Below are 26,623 nucleotides of genomic sequence, written 5' to 3'. Positions count from 1 at the left end.
AACCAAAGAGAAGACTACATCTTCCTCTTTGTATTTTTCCTAATATAGCTCAATTTTTCAGGCCTTGAGCTAGAAGTAGTAGCAGTGGGTGTTGTGGTATCTAAATGGTGAAATGATTCTTCTTCAAAGTCAAAGTCCTCAACATCATCCTCATCTTCGTCCTCATCTTCATCCTCCATTTCATCCAATCTTGCTCCTTCTGCATCTTGTGCTGCTCCTCTCTCTATTTCTGCAATTTCTTCTTCGGTAAGGAGGACATCATCACCATCATTTTGTTCATTCATGGTCCAATCACCATATGGATCAATTTCATCCAAGTCAATGGCCTCATGTGAAACACCCTCCACCTGTCTAACTTGAAGGCGAAGGTTGTACCGAACAAATACTAGATCATTGAGCCGCTTTTGTGACAATCTATTTCTCTTCTTTGTGTGAATGCTCTCAAAGACACTCCAATTTCGTTCACACCCAGAAGCACTGCATGGCTGAGACAAAACACGGATAGCTATCTTTTGAAGATTAGGCGTGCCGACACCATAATTCTCCCACCATAAATCTACAAAAAACATTTAGAAATATTAGAATTGAGAAAAAAATGTAACAATCAAGTTTGTAGGTTTTTTCTTGCACTATTGAACTAAGTTACTAAATTTTTTACCTGGTTGTTGTTTTCTTCTCCTATCAATTGCTAGTTGTGATGAGAAGAGTCTCCCCTCTGCACTTTTGTAGATCTTGAACAATCAACATTTCCAAATTCAGAAATAGATACTAGATAGTCAAAGTGTCAAACTCAAATTCAATAATGAACATTTCCGAATTCATAAATAAAGATAGAGCAATTGCAAATGTCAAATCTCACCTTCAACTCATCAAGAACCTTGTCTCTCAACTCAGGATCAGGTGTCATCTTATCAATGCATGTAATAACACCTGCCATGACCTCCTCATCAGCCCTAAATGAATCAGAGAAGTAGAATTTCGGGTTCAAAAAGTAGGCGAAGGCATGTATCGGTTGGTGGAGTTGGTTTGTCCACCTACGATCAATGATGCGCCAAAAGATTTCACATTTTCTTGTATTTCCACGATAGTAATGTGAAATGGCCTCTTTGGCCCTATCCATGGCCTCATAAATGAAACCCATTGGCATGCCCTCTCCATCCACCATACGAAGAACCCTTACCAAAGGTTCTGTCACCTAAAAAAATGAAAACAAATTTTAAATTAGTACAAAATCAACCCCTAAAAAATAAAATCAGCAAATAGACAAGATTGTATAAACTTTACTTTTGTGTTTGTTACTTACCGCAGTCAACTCCTCTCCACTTTTATTGAACCCTTCATCAAAAACAATGCTCACAATCTTCTTTGCTTCAGGTCTTTTGGAGTATGTAGACCCCAACCAAGCATCTGACACAAACATCTGCTTAAGATGAGGAATGGCACTAAGAATGCTCTGCAAAGTGATGAAGTGGCTAGCAAATCGTGTCACTCCAGGTCGCACAAGGTCCTTGCCATTTGTGTGTTTTCTCATCAAAGCAAGCACCCAAGTATGGTTGTAGATGAATTTGGTGACACTTTTTGCATCTTCAACCACCTTCTTCACCCATCCAATCTTCCCAATGTCCTCTAGCACCAAGTCCAAGCAATGTGCAGCACAAGGACTCCATGTAATCGAAGGATGCCTCTGCATAAGCATTCTACCTGCAGATACATATGCAGCTGCGTTGTCCGTGATAATTTGGACAACATTCTCAACTCCAATTTCCCGAACCACACCATCCAACAGATTACACAAAGTCTCTGCATTTTTTATTTCATTTGAGGCATCAACAGACTTTATGAATACCATTGCACCATTTGAAGCCACCAAGAAGTTGAGAAGAGTCCTATTCCGTCCATCTGTCCATCCATCAGATAAAATGCTGCATCCTTTTCTCTTCCAATACCTTTTCTGATCATCAACCACACCTTCTGTATTTTTCACAGCTTTCTCTAGCAATGGCCCACTGAAGTCATGACCTGTTGGGGCCTTAAACCCCTTACCCGCCACTGTACATGCATTAACAAAACTTTCCCAATACACATTGTTTGCTGCATTGAAAGATAGATTATTGTAAAACCAAAAGTTTGAAGCTGCTATCCGTGCTTGTTCATGCTTCTCTCTATTCCATCCTGTACCTTCAAGTGAAGGTTGTGCACCTGGAACATTGCATGGTACAAAAAAATTAGGGTCTGATCTAACAGGAGTGCCACTAGCCTCACCCACATTGTCACCAAAAGATGAAAGTGACTGACGACCCCGACTGTGACCAATGGGACCCGAAGTGGACAATGTGGGATTCATTGCAGCTGCCATGGCTTCTCTTGTTTTTTGCCTTTCTTCCTTATGCATATCATTCTCAGCAAGAATGGCCTTCATCTCTCTAATAATTTCAGGAGTTGATTTGGGGCATGCCTCCACACCATATCCAGGTATTTGTGCAAAGTGGTATTTTAATCTATTGATTCCACCAGTCATCCATTTTGTGCATTCGGTGCAAGTGACCTCCCCTTTTTTGCTTCCTGCAATCCCATATTTCCAAGCTTTATCTCTTTGTGTTCCTGACCTTGGGGTTGCCCTTGGAGTTGAACTTGCCATTGCTGATTTAACATGAAAAAGAAAAAATCAGCAGGGTTTTATGGAAAATCAACAAAAAAAATGACAATGAATCATTTGGGAAAAATGGCATTCAAAAACAAGAAAAAAAAAAGAGGAAATAACTTAGGAAAGAAAATAGAAAAAAATTTGGCAGCATATCCCCTTGTTTTTCAAGATTTTTTTCAGTTTCAAAACAATGAAATGATTCAAATGAAAAAAAAAAGAAAGAGAAAAAATCCTTACCTAGATCTCTCTTGCTGATTTTTCCTTCTTCCCTCTACTCCTCCAAACCCTTGTAACCTGCTACAGCAAAAAAAAAACCAAAATGAAGTTAAAAATTAAAAAAAAACTTGGTTTTAACCCTTTACGGGCGCGTTTTTCTGGGCCCGCGAGTCCCTGTGAAAGACTCGCGAGTCCGAGCGAAAGACTCGCGAGTTTTTCGCAGGGACTCGCCTGGACTGGCCTCGCGAGTCCTAGGCGAGTCGACTCGCGGCGCCAAAGGACTCGCGAGTCCGAGGCGAGTCGCCGAGTTTTAAAACTATGGTATTACTATATGATCTTACATATCCATATTAAGATGTGTCATATGCTATTATGATGAGCAAGAATACAGATGAGGGAGGTACCTCATAAAGGTATTTGGAATTATTAAGAAGATAACAATGTGTATATTAATGTATGGCGGCTCAATAGGCACATGTATTAATGGTTAATGAAGCGAGCTTAGTGTGAAGACTTCCTTTTTGGTCACAGGAGTAAGAGAATAAAATAGAATGTATTGTGCTGTGTGGGGCCTCTTATTGATAAGCATATGTATATGGTAGTGAATTTATCAAGGTTCAATTAATAGTCTTGAGCCACAAAAAGAATATTCAAAGACACCCAATATATAATTGTTTCCCAAAAAAGAGAAGTTTCGATATCTGCAATCTTGTATTGAAAGGAAAGAGATAGAACAATTTGAACAAAGAAAGACAGTGATCCATACTGAAGATGGCATTCAGAATGGTTAAGCTTATTAAGTATAAACAATAGGAAAGAAAATTCCATCATACTATGGTGGACTGAATCTTGATCAAAGCTAAGATGGATTTCCTCATAGGTCGATATCTCCATGGAAATGAGATGAAAACAAATTAAAGTTGAATTGATATATTTCAGAAAGACTTCAGCACCCATGTCTTACTTAGTTTCGACCAGTGTTCCACGGGCGTTCGGGACGGGGGGACGGGGGGACGAGGGGGACGCGTCTCGGGGACGGGGGGACCAAGGGCCTAAATTTGGGGACGGCGGGGGGACGGCGGGGGGACGGCGGCGGGGGGGTGGCGGGGTGGTGGTGCTCATATATATACATATAGTACTTGAAAAACTAGTTTTGAAAAGATGTATAACAGTATAACAGTATAAGAATTAGATTTCAAATGAAACTATAGGAAATACCAAGATTACTTAGATTAGTGATACGTAACTAATTGCTAATTGCTAAAACTAAAAGTAAATAAAATTTGACAAATGAAATTGTCAAATTGGAGATTTCTCATTTCTATCATATGAATATCGAAAAAGGAAAACGAAAAATATGAATATCTGATGCCATTGCAAAGTCTATAATAATAAAGATGATTACATGATTCATCATTACAATGAGTAGCCAAATACAAATACGTGTAGCAATAGCATTACAAAAGAGACGAGTCAAATACAAAATGACAAAACTGAAAAGTGAAAACTCAAACTATAGCTAATGGAGGCCTCTAATCATCTGCAAACTCCTCCTCACTGGAACTGCTGGACTCCTGAGGATCAAGGTCCCTCAAGCTCACACCAACTAGCCCTGCATCTGAAGTGGTAGGATCATCCTCATCAATCTGTGAAGGCTCCTCTGGCTCTACATCCCATCGTGCCGCTGGACTCTCCTTGTACATAAGTGTCTTGCGGTCAATGAGACGCAAAGCACTATGTACAGCCACAAGCTTCTCTGCTCTCTTAGAGGTAAGTCTGTTCCTCTTAAGAGAGTGGATGAAGCTATATGTAGACCAGTTCCTCTCAGCAGCTGAAGAACTGGAAACCTGGGATAGCAGACGGATGGCTAGAGTGGTGGTCAAAGATTTCGGGCCATGACATTTCCACCACAAAAGTGGGTCCTCCTGTGCCATAATGTCTATATCCATCTTTGCTGCATCTGAATAACCTCTAAGAGTGGCAAATCTTCCCCACTCAGTGCGTATTGTGCCGGCATCTCTGGAATCAAACATCTTCTCTATGCACCTAAAGAAACCTGCCTTCACCTCATCATCCTCAATCGGTGTCGTTCTACCCGGTCTAGCCTTGTACCACTTAGGATTCAAGGCAAAGGCAGCCATATGCAAAGGAGTGTTCAACTTGTCCCATCTACTCTGAATGATAGGCCGGATTTGCTCATTGTAGAATGCTAGAGAGGGGTCCTTCACTCGCACAGCAGCCCTCATCTGGCCAAGCATAGAGTCAATGCACTCATACACCTCTCCAAGGTTAGGTGCATCCCCATCCCCATATCTGATCACCTGGAATACTGGAGAAATGATGGAGACAATGTATTTCGTATCAGTCCAAAACACATCACTCTTCACTATCTCCTTCACCCTTCTCCCCTGCTCTGTCTTGGCCTCAGCCCACCTATTCCACTCATTAGTCATAACCATGAGTTGCAATGCCTCTTGCAACTCAATCATTCTCTCCAAGAGAATGAAATAGGATGCATATCTAGTCTCAACTGGTTTCAAGAACTCCTTCTTCGCGAAGGTCCTGAATAGTGCATGTGAAATGTGGTGGTTGCAGATAAACATCTGCACATCTCTCGCATCGGTGACCACTCCTCTAATCCAGTCAATCTTCCCCATGTCCTTGAGTGCATTGTTCATGGCATGCACACAACATGGGGTCCACCAAATGTGTCTATAGGCTGCCTCAACGAGTCTCCCTGCTGCTCTACACACATATGCTGCATCTGTCACTACTTGGACCACATTTTGTGGCCCAACCTCCTCAATAGCCTCCCTGAGGACCTGAAACTGGAAATCAGCATCTTTACGATGCCCTGTACAATCAACTGCTCTAAGGAAGTATGGGCCCTCTGCACATGTGACCATGATGTTGATGAGTGGACGATGGCTAATGTTCGTCCACCCATCCATAACTATGCTGCACCCCAATGCCACCCAACATGCCTTCATCTTCTCCATCAAAATATTGATCTTGGAATAGCTTTTATCCAAGATCGAGGTCCTCATTTTCGTCTCCCCTGGTGGCACATAAGATGGTCCTCCCTTGGCCACCATATCTATCATCTTCCTATAATAAGGAGACCGTGAAACATGAAATGGAATGCCATTGGCAAAGAAGAAATTGCCAATGGATTCATCTATCTCATCTCTCAGCTGCACATTATACATATCAGCAATGGGGTTGCTCTGTGGTGTATGCAACTTACGTTTCCCAGTCCTGGCAACAGTAGAAGTGGAAGTAGATGGAGATCCAAACATCATTCCTCCCGCCTGCGAAGCATGATAAGTATGTGGCACTGGCACATTCCGGCTGTCGTGAAGTGATGCCCTAGCAGACAAAGTAGTAGGCATTGAAATATTTGTGTCATCTGGAACCCCCCAAAGCCTGTTAAACTCAATTCTGTACTGTATATTTTTGGGTTCCTCCAAAAACTTACAATGTTTCACGCCTTTTCCTCTCCAAAATAGAAAGTGTGCATTCACCCTGCTAATGCTACCGAACCATTCTCTGTCACAAATATTGCACTTCCACTTCCTTGTTCCCCCACTTGAATGTGATGCAGTGCCTTGTACTGATATTTGTGAAGCAAACTGTTTTAGAGGAGACTTAGGATCAAAATGACCCCTAGCATATGGTGCCAACAACTCTGAAGGGCAACCTGTACTAGCTGCTGCACTTGCCATAGAACTAGATTGGGCTCCAGGATCAGCCCCATGGTCACCCCCCTCATTTTCAGGTTCATATTCTGAATCATTCTCACTATGAGAATGGATTTCCATGTTATCTTGACTCGTGCCTTGGGAGCTCATTGTGAAATTTTCAAATTGACACTGCATTTCACAAAATAAAAATAAAAATAAAAATAAAATCAGCCTTGTTTAACAATATATTTTTAAATTTTTAAATTTTTTTTCCTATTCATCTCAAAATGAGATTTGATGTTGAATCTTGAGGGCAAAATGATGAATCATTTTGCCCTCAAGATTCAACATCAAACCTCATTTTGAGTCTTAAGATGAATAGGGAAAAAAAATTAAAAAAACCAAAAATGACATAGAACAATGAAAATCAGAAAGTAAAACAAAAAAAAAACAAGAAGAAGTTGAAAAACCCTACCTTGTGCTTGAAAAATCTCTCCAAAATGTAGAAGAATCTTCTTCTTCCTCTTCTTCTTGCTTCTTCTAGCTCCTATCACACTCGTAGTCACTTTTCTCACCCCTTCAATCAATCTTCTTCAAGCTGTTCCTCCTCTTCAAGCTGCTGGAAAAAAAATCAGTTTTGCATAATGAGAGTGAAATCCAAACTAAACATGTTTTTGTGTTGTTTTGGGGGGTGGGGTGGGGCCCACGTCCAATTAGGGTTACCCCTTAACCCCCCCCAAAAAGCACATGTCATAAAAATTAAAAAAAAAAATGAAAACTGCGCTTTTTATCCTGTGCGAACGCGGGAGACGCCTGGGCGTCCCCCCGTCCCTCGAGAGACGCCTAGGCGTCTCTCGAGGGACGGGGGGACGCCCAGGCGTCTCCCACGGAGACGCCCAGACGTCCCCCAGGAGACGCCCAGACGTCTCCGCGTCGGGGACGTCTCCCCGTCCCGGCGGAGTTTGGGTGGCGGTGGCGGGACGGCGGGGGACGTCGCGTCCCCGTCCCCGCGTCCCCGAGACGTCTCTGACGGGGGGACGCGCCCAAAAATGGGGGGGACGCGTCCCCGTGGTTCACTGGTTTCGACTCCTCAAACGTAAGATTTTGTATTCCAGGCATGAACATCATATTCAGTGGATCTATTACTCGAAAAGTTTTGTCTTGATAACAGCAAACAAAGATTGATATAGTGAAGGATGATTCATAATGTGGTAATATTATAGTTAATATAGAACAGGATCAAATTTAGCGATGAAGCAGCGACTATAAGAGAAAAAGTAAACAGTGAAGACAATGTGTGGAATTCTTTCCTATGTTGCTACAGCAATGTCTTTTAATAAAGGTCACCATGATAAATAGCAGGTTACAGCAGCATAAGGAGCATTACGTGGAGTCTCCTAGAAATACTGTGGCTGGTGTCTAAGGAGGAAGTGTGGCATTTCTTGTGTCATAGCAGCGTTGGAGTTCGACTTGGTCAGCAGTCTAATACAGTGTCTAAAGTGGTTGATAATAATGATAGCATATGATAATGGGAGGATATAATAAATGGTTTAGAAGTATATGGACAGCGATTACTGAATCCTACAGATGCAGCGATGTGTATTCCAAATATGGTTACAATCAAACAAACACATTTAGCAGCAATTTCAATACAGCGGTTTGTTTGAAAAACAATAATGAATTCATCTCTAAGATGGTGATTTCAAAGTATATATTGTGCAGCAACTATATTAAGTTACTTGCTGTTTAGAACAAACAATAACTAAGGAACATACAGCGATTCATGTTTTCAGAGGATTGACAAGAAGACGAAGTCAACTTCAAAATCTTTCAAAGTGTTGAACGATGGATAAATTAGTAAAAAAAATAAAATAAAAATTAAACTACGATCTGAAGGAACTTTACAGAAAAGAAGTATGAAGCAACCGTAATGATGAAATCAGTAATTAGATAAACATCAACAAGTCATAGTATATGCAGCAGTTAGTTATTTTTGTTAATGACAAAGGTCATGCGATATCATAATGGTGTGATTCTAATCAAGGGCAGCGAAGACGTGTTTCCTAAAAGGTACGACTTGAAATAGGATAACTTTTGGAGCAATTAAGCTCTATGAAAAGTGAGGACAGATTAAGAATAGTGAAAGGCTAAAAGCAATGACTTGTTTAGAAGATTAGTAAATAAAGTTTAATTTGTTTTTAAGAGGTGACTCTTTGGAAAGAGCTCACATCTCTTTTGAATGGGTATGAGAAAGATATAAATAAGTGTGAAAATAATTTGTGAGTGAGTGGGTGTGCAGATTAAAAACTGGAAAATATGTTTCACATACACCGTAAGTGAAGAAGTAGTTATCCGTAAAGGATGATATGTGCAAAGGCCATTAAATATACCAAGAGAAGATGTATAAGAGGATATAGTTGTAAGTTTCAAGAGAAGTTCATCTACAGATTTGGTGAGTAAAGATTCAATCGGAATGTTGCAGATCATAATTCAGAAATTGTGGCAGATTTATAGAAGGAATTAATGTGAAGATATTAAAGAGGAAGACTGTGATCTCGTTGAGATAAAATTGTGATCAACATTATAGATGGTATTGTTGCAGATTTATAGCAGATTTGATGAAAAGGATAAAACAGTTTTATAGCAGATTTGTGGAGGAGTACTTAGCAGATTTTGAAGAAGAATTTATAACAGATTTATGAAGAGAGTATCCCAGATTTGGGAAGAGCTCATAGAAGGTCAGGAGAAGACAATATAGCAGACTTGTGCAAGAAATTCATAGTAATCCATCATTCATTGTTATAGCAACATTGTCAAGGTGGAAAATCAGATTTATGTGAAGTGGGTTGGTGCTCACGAACTTTGAAGTGGGAGTTGGTGCTCACAAAATTCAGATTTGGGAGTTGGTGCTTCCACCATTCAATGGTTAAACAATTCATATTCAAACAATATACTGATAGCAGAGTAACATCAACTATGCATATCCAGAAAGATAACTTTCAAATTCAAACAACATCAATGATAAAAGCATTTTACAAAACTACAATAAAACAGAGCAGAGTAACAACTCTTTCCTGGACAAATGACAGAAGAGGAATCCGCTTCAAGGCTTCCGCAACTTGGGACCACCTTCTTGGATTCTTCCCCAAACAACAAACTCCACGTAGAATTAAATCCGTAGCATTCTTAGACCCGACCAAACAAAATGATAACATAACAACCACGATAGCTAACTCTTCTCAAGCAAGATTCAATAGTATCTCCCAAGGTAACACAACCTCAATAAAGGTCTCTCGAAAGAGTAGTATCAGTGTATCACTGAGCTCAAGCTCAGAGTTAAACACAAAATAACATTACAATGCCCCCCGATCAGAACAGAAACCACCATAGCTTCTTCCAAAGCCAAATAAATAACAATGAATTTTCTGCTCAAACACTACAAGCACCGACCTCTTTACCCCAAACGAATAACAGATACAAGAAGCTCGGCCACCGAGTTTTTGGCCACCACGTCCACCGTTGGTGGTCTTTAAACCAGAAGCACAATACATATTGCAATGCTATTAATCTATAACATAAACCGAGAATGGTTACATTAATATCCATACACATACGGTTTCCAACATATGTTTGTGGGTATTAATATATTCATAAGCTACAAGGCCTACAAAGTTGCCAAGTAAAATATAATGATATATATGATACTTCCTCACACATGAGCATAAATGAAACACATGAATATATATCCTCTCTAAACCATTATCAAGAGAGAGAGAAACATCGATACATAATAAACACAACAAAGAATAGGCTTAGACCTAGGATAATTGACAACCTGGTGGTACAAGGGTGACAAAGTGACACAAGGTCCACATCAATAGGGTGATATGGACCTTATTATACCATGGCCAAGATGCTTAAGATGTATGTCCGATTATTCGGTCTTAGGACTCACTGGCAATGCTCATTTCTAGTATCTACAATCCTCTCCTTGATGATACTCTCCCTCCCTTCCGAGGGTAGTGCGCATCTTGCATCCACTTGTTCGCATGAAAGGAAATCGGTTAGTCAATTCTTATTCATAATGACTTTATCTAAGAAACATCAATTAACAAACCTATTTAATCAATAATTTCCCATTCATTAAGTATTTTTCACCCACATGAGAAAATAGATATTAACCTGTTTTTGCAATCATAATGACATAATAATATTCGCAATTCCAAAATTAGGAAAAGTGGGATGTAACAAAAACAATAATGCTTTAAAGCTTGACTATAATACTTTTCTGGAGCTTTGCAATACTATTTTCACCTGTTGAATGGAGATGACAAAAACATGTGCTAGAAAGAAGAGAACATTGACAAAAGAATTCAAAAGGTGCTATTCGAGTGCCAAATAGTTATAGAGATAACAATTATTAAGTGAGGAAAATATGAGTCTATCAAAGACTATATAGTAGATGAATGTGGAATTGAGTTTAATTGTTAGATGGCCCCATTGGTGGGGACCTGAAACAGCAATATTTCATGAATGATGTTAGCCATTCTCTATCTATTTGGATAACCAACGATGAAATACTTACACTTCTTATTTCACTCAAAGCACATTGATTTCTTCATCCTTTGTTGTAACCTATGCACCACAATCTCTAAGCTATTTATCCACAAGCATGAACAACTTTATAGTAACTGCTTATGATAGTTGTAATCGTATCGATAGCATTGTCTCTTGAATGATTACTTATCATAGTATGTATAGGTCTTGTTTCTTAGAACCACTCGAACAATTAATAGAATCATGCATAATTGCAAATTTAGCACATATGGTCATAGTGAACTAAATTACATGTTTCCTAAAATACATCAAATCCCTAAATACTATCTATACATGGTTATCCCTAAATATGAGCATGCATGTTTACTAAGCCTTGTGCTATTTTTGGCACGTATATAATATGAATGGTTATTATAATAATATGTGTTCTATCAAAACACTGAATACCTTGCAAGTGAGAATGGGACAAAATTAAAAAAAATGAATTAAACTTAAAGAATACATCTCCAAATGAAAGCAAGGGAGTTCTACATATGAACTAGCTCTGACACATCTACCAAAATTTGATTTACATACTTCTTTCCAATGTGTGAGGCCAGATGCCAAGCACTCTATTTTCAGCACGAGTGAGCTAATAGTTTGTAAACTGTGATTAATTATCAATTGATGTCAATTGTTGTAATTGTACCCATAGCAGGACAAATGTTCCTTGCGAATAAATCAGCAAATCAAAAGATATATATATTTTAAAACAGCATGATTTAATCGAGAAAAAAATGGATTTTTCAAAAAATGTAGAAAAAAGATTTTTTTCATTTTTTGTTTTGTTTTTGATATAAAGACATTTCAATTGCATAGAGATGGAGAGCAAATAAAAATGAGAGTCTATGCCATGAGTTTAGGAATATAGATTTTTTTATACTTATGCTTATATTGCTAATTTCATTGATTTGCACAATGCATATTGCATGGTGCATAAATGATAACTACATATTAATAGTTTAAAAAATAATCAATTACAATCCACTTTGTGTACAAAGTCAACCTACAAATTAAGTATCAAGAAAATGGACATAGCCAATGACTCAGACTAGAGGGCTGCAGGCCCTAACGATGAAGCTCCATGGTGAGGGCCTCTCCTGAATCATTCAACCATACCTCTATCAATGTTAGCCTCCTTAAGAATATCAAAATCCCCAACATTGAAAAGAGGGTTCATCTTATCATTTGTGATCCACTTAGAATGTGAAGACCCTTTAGAATGTTTTCCTTAGATTTCCCAGATGGAAACACTCAGTTCTGATTTTTGTCTGGTTCAGTTCTTCTGTTTATCTTTTGTTGCAGGTTTAATTTGTGTGGTCTTTCTGAGTTATAACCATGACTTTGTTTTGATGGGAAAAGCATGAAGTAAAAAACAGAGCAGCAATTTGATACTTAAATGGATCGATAATAAAGGCAACAAATAACACAGCCACTCTTTAGAAACTGACCTTTTACTGCATTGGTAGAATATGCAGTGAACTCAATACAAGATAGGAATAGAGTAGAATGATTGCTTTGGGAAGCGCTAAGCATTCACCTTATAACAGAACTCCAATTCAATGCTTCAGCAGCAAAGAAAGTTTACCAAGTGCCAGAATTAATCAATTCCAAGAATAGACACAACATCTGGAGTGAGCATATACAACTTCCAAGGTAATGAACTGCAGCTACAATTCCGTCCAGCACTGGAGAATGATAAATTGTGCAAAAGGCTTGCTCAGATCAACAAGAAAGAGTTTTCTGAGCTAGTAATGAACATTTGCAGTAATCCGTATCCACACCAAAATCAAGAGAACCGTGATTAGTACAGGAGGTATTAATATCGCACTAATGAAACCCTTTTCTCCCAGCATCTTTGGGCATCGAAACCCAGCAAGGACTCCTGCTGCTTATAGGAATAGATCGCACCTGCAAATGCAAGCTTCCACCACTATGGTGACAAAAGAATAGAGTCACCACCTACACAAAACTGCCTTCTTCCATATAACCAATACCACACAGGTCACCCTGTGGGTGCAAGGAATTATATTCCGCTTCTAGACCAGGAGCTATACCAGAACTGAGAACCTTTGTAAATCAAAGGAGGCCACGATCCTCAACAAGAGACTTCTGTATTGAATTTATCTGCATTTTAATGGTTAGAAATTTTGTTAAGTTTTTTTGGAGTCCAAGTTTTTTTGAAATACGATTAGAGCTATTTGCTCATGAGCTGTAGCAAGAAAAGTATGAAGATGATGATGACTTAATAGATAAATTCAATCTTTGCTAGAATGTTTATGCTATAGCACAAGAAAGTGAAACTGTTTTTTATATCAAAGCTAGCTCTCTGCTAGGGGTAAGCTTAGTGTTACAAAAGGTACAGGTAGAATAACTCTGTTTAGATAATTGTGTACTTCAAAAAGGTTTACGTCATTGTGGCATAGGGAACACAGTGACTGAGTTGCAAAGATATCATGTGTTTTGGCCAAGCATGCAAAATGTTACTTTTAGGTTCAACAAAGGTTGCACATTGTGTATCACTAGCAAATCATGAAATTGCAAGTTGGATTGTATCTTTCGTCACTTGTACAGGTGATGTGGGTGTTGGGATGTAAATTTTTCGCTTTGATACTAGGTTTGAGTTTAAGGCCTAAAAAATCATGGTTCACCCCTAATACCTTAAACCCTAAACCCTAAACCCTAACGCAAGTGGCTAAGTCTTCTCCTTTGTTCTGTTATATTTCTATGTTGACTTGCTATCGCCAGTTCTGGGTCACTTAAGTTACAATTTGAGCCTTTTAAGTGTCGTGTTGATTGACTCCACGCGTTAGCTGTCCCATTGTCGTGGTCTTTGCCTTGTGGTGTTTGCTGTGTAAGTTCTTCAAGATCAACGACTTGGATCACGTGCGCTTGCACAATTAGACCAAAGTGCACGCCTAGGCTAACTCCGCAACCTCGCTCTGTGTGCGTGGTGTGATGGCCCCACCAAAGATGAGTCATTGCATGTGGACCAATCAGTTTAGACCACGTATCTACTTTATGACACGACAAATTAGTCGGCCCTACATGTCCATGGTGGCACCACGATAAAGTGCATTTGCATCTGGTGAGATCGACGACTGAGGTCGAGCGTATAGTTGCGCAACTAAGGGAAGTTGCTCGACAGAGCTAAGTCCGCAACTCTGAAGGCTTCTTAAGTGGTGACTATTTTTGTAAATGAAAAAGGCAAATGACATGTCCTTTTCCTATTTGTTGCCGCTTGAGAGAGGGAAATAGCTGATGATATTGCAACGTTCAAATATGAAAAATAATGGCTACTTCGTGCCAACCTAATACATACGTGCTTGCAGTAAATGATCTCAATTCACAGTTAAAGCCAGGATTCTGATCCAATTTGCTTCACTTTGATTTTACTACGCTCTTGTATTATTTTCTCATACTTTGTATATCTTCTATAATCTGAATTTTCAAGTGTTAGGGTTTTACCCTAGGTTTGCACAATGAAAATTATACTTGCTTTCATTCTATGGTCTCTGTGTTTTATTTTGAGCTTCACCTCCTCGAATTGTTGTATAGTCAAGGGATTCTAAGCGGTTGTCTTCTGCAAAGTTTAAAATTTGAAACCCTCGTGGTCATCTCTCTCTGTTTGTCTAAAACCCTAATCACAAAAGATAGCCAAATCCTCTAGCGAAGGCAAGAGAAAGTTCTCAGAAGAGATTATTGCACAACTTCCGAGCTCAATTGATACTCAAAAGAGGGCCAAACTTGTTGCTAGACTAGATGAGTTCTGTTGTGCGAATCGCACACCCATCCCGTCTTGGACAAGGACCCCCCGGTTTGTGCCTTTCTGTCTTTGCGGAAGAGGAAGGGGATATGAAGGGTCAAGTTGGTGAGTGATGGAGTCTGGAATGTCATCTTGATCTTCAAATGCCCTGAAATTTGGCTGATGGAGTCTGGAATGTCATCTTGATCTTCAAATGCTCTGGAATTTCCTGACCCTGAAATTTGGCTAAGTCTGGAATGTCCTGATCCTGAAATTTGACTAACTCTGAAAAATTGAGGAATCCTCCAAAAACTATAATTTGCAATATAACTCCTGGAGGTCCAAAACCACTCTCAAACATCCTGAAAGTATATATGGAATATAACTTAAAGTATAAGTGACTTTCTTATACTTAAATGTTATATTCCATAAAATGATCCTTCGACGAGATCTTGACAAACTCGCCCAAGTGCCCAAGCTCACACTTCGTGAGGAAAACGTTTAAAATCGCTAAAATGCCCAATTTCGGACCTAGAGGCAAAAACTGCAAAATGTTTAAAAGTTGCAAAAAGCCCCCAAAGGTCCGAAAATCACTTAAAGTCCTCCAATTTCGGACCCTGGGGCTAAAATGTGAAAAAGTGAAAAAGTTGCCAAAAGTGCCTTAAGGTCCGAAAATTCACTTAAGTTGCCAAAAGGTGCTTTAGGTCCGAATTTCACTTAAGTTGCCCAATTTCGGACCCTGGGGCAAAAAGTTAAAAAAGTGAAATATTGCAAAAAGCTCCTCCAGGTCCGAAATTCACTTAAAACCTCAATTTCGGACCCTAGCTCCGAAATTTGAAATTTTGGCGAAATTGCAAAAAGGTTCAAGAGCTCCGAATTTGCCAAAATGCGTTTAGCTCCGAAAATACTCCCAGCTTGCCAAAAAACGCTAAAGGTCCGAAATTCGTCAAATTTGCAAGAATAGCCATAGTGGTTCGAAGTTTTTTTCGATTTTCAAAAACGCCTTGGAACTCCGAATTTGCAGAAGTGTTCAAAGGTCCGAAAATTACCCTTCAGTTGGAATAAACTCCCCATGCTCCGAAAATATCTCCAGTTCGCAAAAACCCCAAGCGCTCCGAAATTCGCCAGAGGGTTAAAAATTGCGAAGTTCCAAACATGCCTAGTGGTCCGAAGTTTGTTATAAATTTGCAAAAGGGCTTGAATGCTCCGAAGTTCTTTCAAAATCGCAAAAATATGCCAAGGCATCCAAAGTTCGTCCCTAGGGTTTTAGAAAACGCAGTTTGAAATTTGTAGAATAGCGCCAATGCTCCGAAATTCTCCATAAACTTCAAAAAACTGCAACGCAAAGAAGCAATATAGGGAATTCGAAGTTGATAAACCCTTCCTAGGCTCCAAAAACTAGAAAAGCATGTGTTAGGATTTTTTAAAAATTTGCAGAGGCTCTTCAAACCTCCAGAATCGCGCTATAAGAAGTTTTCAAAGCGCCATAAACCCATTCAAAACGCCCAAGACTCCAAAGGTAAAATCACGTAGAAGTAAATCGCCCAAACACTATCAAGACCAAGGATCAGATTTCACATTCGAAGAGAAAGGAGAAGCATTTTCGAGATACATCTCACAAAGAGCTTCTCAAGCCAGACGTCGTAATTAGATTTAATATTTGTTAAATTAATTAATTAATTTTTCAAATTGATTTAATGAAATGAAATTGGTTGATTGATCGCAAGACTTCATTGGAGAACCAGGAGAAGGCCTCAAACGCAAATCAAGGAAGGATCGCAATTCAAGGCCAAGCGCTGAAGACTGAAAAAGAAAAGATGCAAGAGCGCGAGAACAACCGAGCATTGGGAAGCGTGCCACCAGACCACAAAGCTGAAGTCCACCACTGGGACCAAAGACCAAAGAACACTCTCAATTCTGCAAAGTTTATGCCTTCCCGAGAAAAAGTGCATAGTTGGATTTAAGTCCAGAAATTTAGTTTTAAAACTAAAACTGCTTTATTGTAAACTGCCTATGGGTCCCGCGCAAGATATTTTTGTGGATAACTATTCCCAACCACCAAGAATATTGGATAGACCTGAATTAAAGCCAAATAGTGGCAGGTGGTTGAAATTGTGGTTGGTTGGATAACTGAGAATTGATTAGGCATGGGTTAAAGCTGCCAGCTTCTGGAAGGCAGATCAGGACCCTTGGATGCAGTCCATCCTAGCCTTCGATTCAAAATTGTAATATCTATAAAAGGCAGAGGCCTTTCTTTTGTAAAGGGTTAGATAATTGGAGATTGTTAGAGGGTTAGAGATTTCAGTTAGATAATTAGATTTTAGAGTTAGAATAGGTTAGATTTTAGGCATAGCATAGAGATGATGCAGAAATTGTTGTAATGGCCGCTGAAGCAAATATATGAACATTGAAATATGGTGTTTGTTGTCTTTGTTTTGATCCGTTTGCATGGTTTCTTTCAGCTGGTTAATTTTAGAGTGCAGGGATTTTAATGGTGAAGTGTGGAGGGGTATTTGATGCATTTCTGGTTCATACCATTGGGGGTTTGCTGATTGTAGGTCACCGTGCATGGTTAGTCTGAACCCAAACTGTGCTTAGTTCAACTGCGGGTGTTCGTCTTAGGCTGCTCCAGAATTGGGTGCCTAAAACGGGTGTCTTTGGTCTGAAAATCCTTCATCCCTTGGAGCTTGCACCATTTTTGTCCAGTTGTGAGGGTATCTCTGGCGAAACAAGAACTGGTTTATCGAAATCTGTCTACCCACTGCATCAGCTGTTATCATCCTTGTCCTTAGGCTTCCTGAACCCTTCCCTTTTGATTTTATTTCGTAATTCGAGAATCAGAGCAGACTAGCTTGTTGCAAATCATAAGTCCCCTTGTGTTTCCAGCAAAAACACATGAAGCCACTGAGAGATCCCGCAGTCAAGACCTGACAAAAGAAACCTTGAGGTTGTTCCCTTTGATCAAATATAAAAAAATAGCATTAGGGACTTCCTTATCTCAAGAGAGGATAGGATACTCAGCTGGTTATTCTATTCTGTGTTGGCCATATGGAGTTTGCAGCAATGAGATTTCAGACACATCAACAAGTTCTTAATTGATTACACAATTGCATGCAAAGATCCCATAATTGAACCTTGGGGTTTCAGTCTCTGGAAGAGATGCTACAACAAGAAGAAGGACCGGGTACCTGTATGCAACATTTGGAGCTTGAACTTGGGAAGGTTTTTCTTCCAAATGCCTTTGTGAATGTCAACCTAGTCATTGCAATTGCTCGCAATTATAGGCCATATGTGAGGGAGATTGTGGCCAAGGATGTCAACCAAGGAGGTAATTGAAGAAGTCTTTATGCTGAATGTGAACATTGATTGGCCTATAAACGAGGAAGAGTTGGAGAAGGACTACAAGACACATGAAAGCTTGTATAGGAGCAGAATTTCGGCCTTTAGGCCAACACGTTTGAAACTTTGAAGAGAGATGAGAAGGCTCTGGCTCCAAGGGACCTTACACTCTACAATATTGACTTGTTTGTTGGATACTTCAAGAACACATATCATGCTCTGTGTCAGGTCTGTGGAGTTGATGGTCAACGAATGATCCCTAATTGGATGCGCATCTTGTGTATGGATATTCAGAGCAGGGACCCAAATAGGCCCTTTGATCATGCAAGTTTATTGGCTGAGAGGCTTCATAAGGCTCTTTGTGATTTGAAGAAAGACCTTATTTGAAGGCTGTACCAGTTGATAAGGGTGAGCCCCTCCTTGTCCAAGAGTGGACATATATTTGGGATGTACATTCAAGGCAGTCCAATTACCTTGTATTTGAGAACCATTTTGTTAGAAAACTAATGAGTATTCTCAAAGGGGAGGTACAATGGGGTTTAAGGAGGCAAAGGAATTCTTAAGGCCTAAGGACCTTTTGCCTAATTTAGGGATTGACCATAATTGGGGGTCATGATTTTATTTTAAGGACCACACTATTATTAGAATTTTTGGTAGCCCTGTGGTCCCTAGGCTTTTCCCTATAACAGTACCTGATAAGGTTGCCTTCTTAGAGATTATGCATCAATTGGCTAAGGCAGAGGTTCCTTATTGGGGTAGCTCACAAAAAGGGTTCACTCCTTCCTTCTCAGGTAAAGGTAGGAATGTACCACTTTACTAATAGGAAAGTCTATGATATTTTGGAAAGTATGCTGAATAGGTGTAACCTACCCTGGGCCAAATATAGATTCTATGATTCAGAATGGTTTGTGCAAGGTCTTGTAAAGGCAAAGACCCATCAACATGAGTGGAATGAAGAAGAAGACTTAATAAGGAATGCCTCGGATTATAATGAGGTACTGAAGCGAAAAGAGAGATGGTATAGGATATAGTATGTAGAGAACCAAAAGAGAAGAGCTGATAGCTCATATTCACCTTCATCAGACCAACTCTTGATACCTAAAGCAAAGATGAGGAACGTTTTCAGTGCCTACATTGATGTGGATCAGATGCCATTGCCCCATCTAAGGCCTAGAGTGGTGGAGCCCTAAGTGCAGCAAGTTGAGGAGGAGGAGCTTGGTGCACCTCAATCTATTGGTTCTCCCATTGGACTGCTTCCCCTCCACCAACACCTCCACTTGGTTTTGAGGAATCATCATCTGTCCCCTCCATTGTCGAGACATCACAACCCTCTTCTCAAGAGTTCCTTCCACCACCTAGATTACTTACTGAAGCTGCCATGAAGAAGCCAATGATTGTATCCTCCTCCTCAAGTGGACAACCTCTTCTTGTCCCAGAAAGTCCTAGAGTTGTAACACCCTTGCACACTTTGTCTTCTGGAAGGGACATACGCTTTTAGTCTTATGAGGGATTTGATTATCAAGGTGAAGCACCTCTACCCTCGCATAGATTTTACACCAGACTAGGTGTAAGAATTGAAGACCCTTCTCAGGAGTGGGCCCTTGATGCTTTCAATCTGGGAGGGGACCTTATTGATGACATAAGGTTTAATGCCTATGAAGAGTTTATGAGCGATGATGAATTCATCCACACAAAGGAGTTCCAACATTTTGTGATAAGGAACATGGTGGATGAGATGCATAGAAGAAAGGGAATTTAGCTTGACCGCTTGGAAGAAGGGGAGAGGTTTAGAGTAAAGGAAGAATTCCTAAAGAATGCAAAAGAACAATTGGTTGTCATGACCCCTAAGATGGTGAAGAAAAGTGGTATACTTCTTCTAGAGGGATGGGGCATCTTTTCTGCAATTGCATTTGATAGTCTGCGGAGAAGGCATGATATAGATTTGGAAAGTATGGATCTAGAGCAAAGACAAAAGTTGCTTTCTGGAACAATCTTTGATGATCATTTGGACCAGCTAGTTATATGGTGCTTACATCCAGTCACATGGAGGCCAACAATGAACCAAGAAATGGATAGACTTTATGGCAATTTGCTTATAAAAAGAGTGGCAGATACTTGTCATAAAGGCTACTGATATGTTAGCAAACATAGCCAGATTTGCCCACAGGTGTCATTAAAGACAGATGAAGAGCTTCAAATTCTAAGAGATAGAGTGAAGTAGCTTGAGGGTCAAGTGTATTCAGGGCCCACATACAAATCTCCAGCTCTACAAGAATATCCTTCTGAGGAAGGCATGGGATTGAGAAATGATCTAGCTCAAGCTAGACTTGACATTTGAAGGATGAGGAATGAAATGGACCAACTAAGATTTGATGCTGCAAGAATGGAGAAGAAAGCTGTCACTGAGATGACAAAGGCTCTATTAGAGTCTAAGTTTGATTTAATACTTGATCATGTAGATGCAGCCTAGGATGAGCATAGGGAGCTCTTAGGGTTTTACCAAGAGCATCTGAGGTGGCAGAGGTTTCTTGTTTGCTATCTGTCATTCTTGAGCAAAAGATGATTACTGTATTGGAGATTGCTTTTGTTAGGCCTCTCCCTCTTTATTTACATGAGTTATAATGGAATTGAGGTCAGGATAGGGCGTGATGGAACAAATTTTCATCACTCACAGGATGTACACCAGAAGGATGAAGTCAGTTATTTGGCTTCTAGTGCCTGGTAACCTGTCACATGTCGGTCTTGTTTGATAGAGAAAGAAGGTATCTTGAAGGAAGGTTTTAAGACCAAAGTCAGAATGGAAGTCAGAGATCAAGAGCATTCTGGATACGATGTTGGTTGACACCTTTGTTGACGATGCACAGATACTGAGAAAGCTGGGAGCCTCCTTCGATGCATTGCCAAAATTTGACAATGGCATGACTAAAGTTGAAGTGGCAAGAACTTCAATTGATGATGAAGACTACCAATCACATATCAGAAAGATCCAACAACTCAAGCAAAGTGGACTGTGAGCCTCTTAATATGTCTCTTTTTATTCTTCTCTCTGTCTTTAAATGTTTGAATTTTTGAATTAAGCAACTAATCGTTGTTTCTCGCCCTTTTTGGTTTCTTGCTTTTTCTTGTTTCTTCAGTATGTATAGTTGTAGAAGGATATCTGTTTTAGTTAGTTTCCTAATTTATGACCTTCTAAGAGAGAATTTTAACTAAAGATCTCTTTGTTTAACGTAAATCTTTTTGAAGATGTGGTAAGTTCCTCTCTATCCATGTACATTTAATAGGTTTGCAGGGTTATCTGATTCTCCAGCTTGATAAGAGAGCCTGTGCGAGAAAAAGAGTATTCTAGATCATTTGCAACATCTACCACCTGCGGAGAAAAGAAGGAGAATGTCTGTCCTTGTCAGGATATCCAAAAAGTTGTTTGTCTTTTTCTGTCAGGTGGTCACCTATTGCCTTTTTGAGATTGTAAAAGGCTTGAAGCTTGTTGCATCCTTATTCTATAAAAGGATAATCAAGGCCTTATGTCGAGTCTCTAGATAGATGGTTTTAGGTATTATTCAAGTCTGATAAAGTTTTAGAAGAGCATTTTCACTAAGAGTGAACTTGCAAATAGAAAGTCCAGTGGTTTTACAATATAGTACTGATTCAGTTTCATGTCCTATTTGCAGTTTCTTTGCAATGGATAATCGAAATACTATGCAATTTGATAAGCATCTTGGAATTGATTTCAATGATTTTCAAGTTGTCTCACTGTGTATGCTACAAAATCTTGTTGAACAATGATCGAGGATTTTTTATTTTACCTCTGCACTGTGTTGTTGATTGTGTATGATTTTAGGCTTCTTCTAAAGTAGGAGATTAAAAAGCTTCAATCATTCATAGGGCTTTTGCAGAGATCATATTGGACTGTGTTACAACTTGTTAATTCATTTTCATGCTATGCTAGGGATGTTTCCGATTATGGATATTGTAGTGTTTCCATATTTTATATTGTAATAATGGCTCATCTAGCCCAATGGGTAGGCACTGGTCATGTCTTCTGTATTGTTAACCTTGGCATCCAAAAAATCTAAAGAAATTATCTTCTACAACTGGCTTTTTTTTTAAATTTAAGTTTCAGTATTGGGATTGGTTGTTTCTCAATCTAATTTAGAGTATACAAATCAGGGATAAAAGCCATATCCAGTCAAATTTTGATATTTCTTTGATTGTCTTAAATATTGAGAGCATATCTGTTGCAGTACCCGAAGAAAAGAATTAGGATTACGATGTACTGCTAAAAGGTCCACCGACCTAGTTCTAACAGAGCCTAAAGTGTAGAGGATATAGCTAGCTCATTATCCCTAGTTATTATCCTGTCAATTGGCCACTGATCCAAACCCTTGAACATTGAAATTGGCTATTCATAGAGGTAATATGGAGACATCAGTTGGAAACACCAACAGTGGGCAGAAGTAAAATAGTAGCTGCCATTTTCAAAGAGCTACTAGGCCTATACCAGTTAGGTAATTTAATAATATGTGATCATCTAAATTTGTGAAGATATTTTATACAATTAATAGAGGTAAGTTTTCTGTACGAGGTAGAATTGTGTATGCTCTTAGGCAAGTTATTATTTAAAAAGTGAAACGGTCGAATGAGATGTCATGAATAGAAAAACTAATTTAATTGAAGATCAGAAAATGAAATGAAGCGTTATGGGTGGTTGGCTTGTTTTTAACATAATGCTTTGTTTGTTTATTTTTAGCATCATGATTGGATCGCTCTTTCTTGCTATGATTTTCTGGGCAAGTTATCATGCAATGCAAAACATTAACTCAAATATCATGCATTCGATGTAGCATAAACATTCTATGTGCATTGTGTATTTGCTGAAAAATCATACGAGAGAATCAATATTGTAAAATTTCTTGCATCTCTAAGGATGTTGTAATTCAATGTTCATTCAATTACACTACGCTTGCAGCTTGTGGAAAATTTTCAGTATTTTTGCTTTGATCACTAATCTCATTGTTGAATTCAATTTTCAGCTTGTCATACAATGCGCTGAAGAACTTCCACATAAGAGTACATTGTATGCTACTTTGGTAAGATGGATTCTTACTTGTTTACTAAGTGTTTCCTTGGAAGAAATGCAACCTTAATTGTTGTTTAAAATGCAAGCATGTATGATCATTATCTTAGGTAACAGGTCTGGCCGAACCTCATTCGGAGGTTTTGTGCCAACCTACATTTTTTTTTCTAATATTTGTTTAATACTAAGTCTGAAAATTTAAAAAATAACAAAATATTTGCTAGTGAATTATTTGAAAAACAAAGGAAGTCTGAAGTATATAAAGACAATAAACAAAATAAAGAACATTTTTTTTATGCTTGTTTATGAATTATGGTTCATATTATCTGAAATTGTTTTCATTTTTTGTGAGCCGAACTGATCTTGTATTTATGTCAAACTTTGAATCATTTTTCTTTTCCATCCATACCAAAATTTTGGTAGCTGGCAAATGGCTTTCTGACTTTTAAATACAATATAGATCATATTATTACCTCTTCAGTTTGAGTTTGTATTGCCAAAAAAATTAATTGTGTAAAAGTTATGGAATTTTTGATCAGTTCAAAAGTTGGCTCCTGAAACATTTTGCAAGTGCTTAGGTTGAACAAATGGGCATGTCAAAAGAACATGTTATTAGTGTTTCTGTTTTATACTAGCTGCTCTAACATTTTGAATCTTGACAATTAAATTCATATTTTCCATATTAAGTTCCCATCGTTGACATTAGAGTTTTTTCTCCCCTCTAAATGCCGCTATAAGTTCACTTTTGTACTTTCTTCTTACATTTTGTAAACTTGCAAAATGGTCCTAACATAATTTTATTGTATATGCTCTCTTTGTTGAAGTATGATATATATTAAATCTGGAGAACTTGAAATTAATTGAATACATACAACTATAAAATCAGATGTTGTTTTGCTTTGGGGACTCTGAAATTGCTGCAGTATATGGCTGAACAATTCCAAAAATGAATACATAAATATAAAATACTTGGTGATAATTTAGTAATGCATGATTTTAGTAAGTGCATACATGAGAAATTCACTGTATACTTGGAAATAGTTGTTCCTGGTGAGGAGAATCAAGTGGCAAAGCTACAGCCGAGACAAAAATGAACAATGTCAAACATGTTCCTAGGGCTTATTCATACCAGTTCATTAGGAATAATAGGCCTAGGCATCACTTTATTAGTAGACATTAAGTAAACATATATGAGACTTCTCCAATGAAGGAGTAGTCAGAGGTGACCGATTAGCGTATTTAATTCTCATAGGCAAATTTTGGGATATAAGATAAAAATAAAATTAATTATTTGAAGTTGTCCAATAAAGTAACATTTTACGGATAGTTTAATTATAATTAATTCAATGAAGCGATGAAATTGAAAAATAAATAAAAATTAAAAGGTCATTTTATTAATAAGCTTTAATGAATTATTTTAAAGCACGAATTTAAAAAGACTTTTGGGAAATTTCCATGGGTTATTATAAAAGGAGATTTTGGAACTCATTTCTACATGCTTGGTTTATTTTTCTCTATTGTGATATTGAGAGCTTCTTGTAGATCAAAATTCCTAGGACGAAAATGTAATGGCCCCAATTTTTTGCCATCTTGTTCTGTGAGCATTGGCTAGTTTTCAGGATTTTCCTGAAGTTTCTAGGTGTGCGGGAAGTGTGCCAATGTTCTTGGAGAGCTTGGGTTACAATTTTTTGGTTTTTGACAGCAGTTTGGGTGTCAGCAACAATGCTCTTTGTAGTGTTCTAGGTTTTTTTTGGGTTTTTCTAGGTTTGTTCTTCTCAGTCCTCAGAAAACATTGCTTTTTTATAGAAAGTCTTCATCTGGCACCAATCTTTTTGGGTTTTTTGGTATGTTCTCCTCAGTCCTTGGAGAACACTGCTATTATAGTAAGTGCTCATTTGATACCGATCTTTTTGGGCTTTTTTGGGTTTGTTCTCCTCGGTCCTCAAAGAACACTGCTATTTATATTAAGTGCCTGTGTCAGCACTAGTCATCATCTTTGAGCGTTAGTTATGTTTTGATATGATTGACTTTCTATTTCCAATGTCTTGGTGAGTTTTCATAAGGTGATGGATTTTATTTTAATATTTGCAGTAAAGTATTAAAGTGACATTTAATTATTCACTTTAGTGTTCAAATATTAAAGTGTTATGTTTTGACCCCCAAAATTTGACGCATAGGTGATGTTGGGGGTATAATTAAGTTATTTTTTAAAACATATTGAGAACTTTTAGAGGGTATAATTAAGTATTTTGTAAATTGGAGTTTTGGCTCTCATTCTTGATTCAGATTTTGCACACTTAACACGATGCTACTGGAATGAACAAAGATTTTTTTTGAGATTTATTAAGGACAAAAACACTTGTCAAATACTCTAGTTTCATTTGGTGAAAGATCATTCTTAGGTAGTTTGGTGTTTTCACATAGGACCACATTGATTTTCACAATTTTTCTGGAATCAGGGTGTGAAGAAAATGAAAATATACAAGTTATTTTGATTGTAGATTCGTGGGTTTTCTTTTTGGTGACTAGCAAAGATTTTTGGGAGTTTTTTGGTGCTTTTTTATGCTGGCCATACAACAGAGGGTTTAGGACAATGCCCTAGTTGCAGAACCTTCTTTTGACATTAGAAATTGAAGCTAGAAAGGGTTTAAATTTATAGGTGATTAAGCATACAGTTTTTCAAAGCAAGGAGACTGGGTTATGATAGTTGTTTAAGGGTTTCTTCTATTGGGTGTCCCTTGTGGAGTAATCATGATAGGGTTATGAAGTTGGTTTCATGCTTTGTTTGACTATAGCGACCAATCTTCTTGTTGTCCTTTGCTTCCAGACCTTGGGAAGTACATTTTGGCATCTTTGTTGAGTGATTTGGACTGTTTTGCAAGCTAGTTTTGGGGGAATCAGTTATGGATTGTTTAAACTGAATGCCTTGTTGCTGTTAGGATTGCATTTGGAGATTTTGGTGTTGTAGACCTGAAATAGGTGATTTTTCTGTGGTGTTGTCTTAATAACTCTTGTAACTGCTGTCTATTCTCAGACGTTCAATAATATAAGGCTGAGATCTTTTTTTGAGAAATAATGTCTTGTACCATCTCATTCTTTTGTTCATACTCACATTCCATATGGCATGGGTGACACTACAATTATCATGATGGTTGATTATTCTTAAAAAAAGACAATTTCAACGGTCTTTTTTTATAACTTTTTCCCATACTTTTCCTAAGCTTTTCATTGACTTTCATTCTAGCAAACACCTCTCTTATATTCTGATGACTTCCTGACTTTTTATCTCTAAAACAATGCGAGACACGCAATGGATTTCAAAGAAT

At 38.3% G+C, this 26,623-nt stretch overlaps 1 protein-coding gene across 2 annotated transcripts in view; it reads left to right on the top strand.

The window, feature by feature from the left end:
• LOC131073961 (nuclear cap-binding protein subunit 1) overlaps window positions 1–26,623 on the top strand; it is a 209,680-nt gene that overhangs the window by 34,234 nt on the left and 148,823 nt on the right. For both annotated transcript variants that reach the window (XM_058010492.2, XM_058010493.2), the window contains exon 4: window positions 23,254–23,310. In XM_058010492.2, coding sequence (XP_057866475.2) covers window positions 23,254–23,310 — 57 coding nt within the window. The remainder of the gene's footprint in view (window positions 1–23,253; window positions 23,311–26,623) is intronic.

The sequence above is a fragment of the Cryptomeria japonica genome, chromosome 9, assembly GCF_030272615.1.
Source record: "Cryptomeria japonica chromosome 9, Sugi_1.0, whole genome shotgun sequence".
Taxonomy (NCBI): domain Eukaryota; kingdom Viridiplantae; phylum Streptophyta; class Pinopsida; order Cupressales; family Cupressaceae; genus Cryptomeria; species Cryptomeria japonica.
The sequence above is the reverse complement of the archived record's forward strand: the minus strand, read 5'-3'. Positions and strand labels throughout refer to the sequence as shown.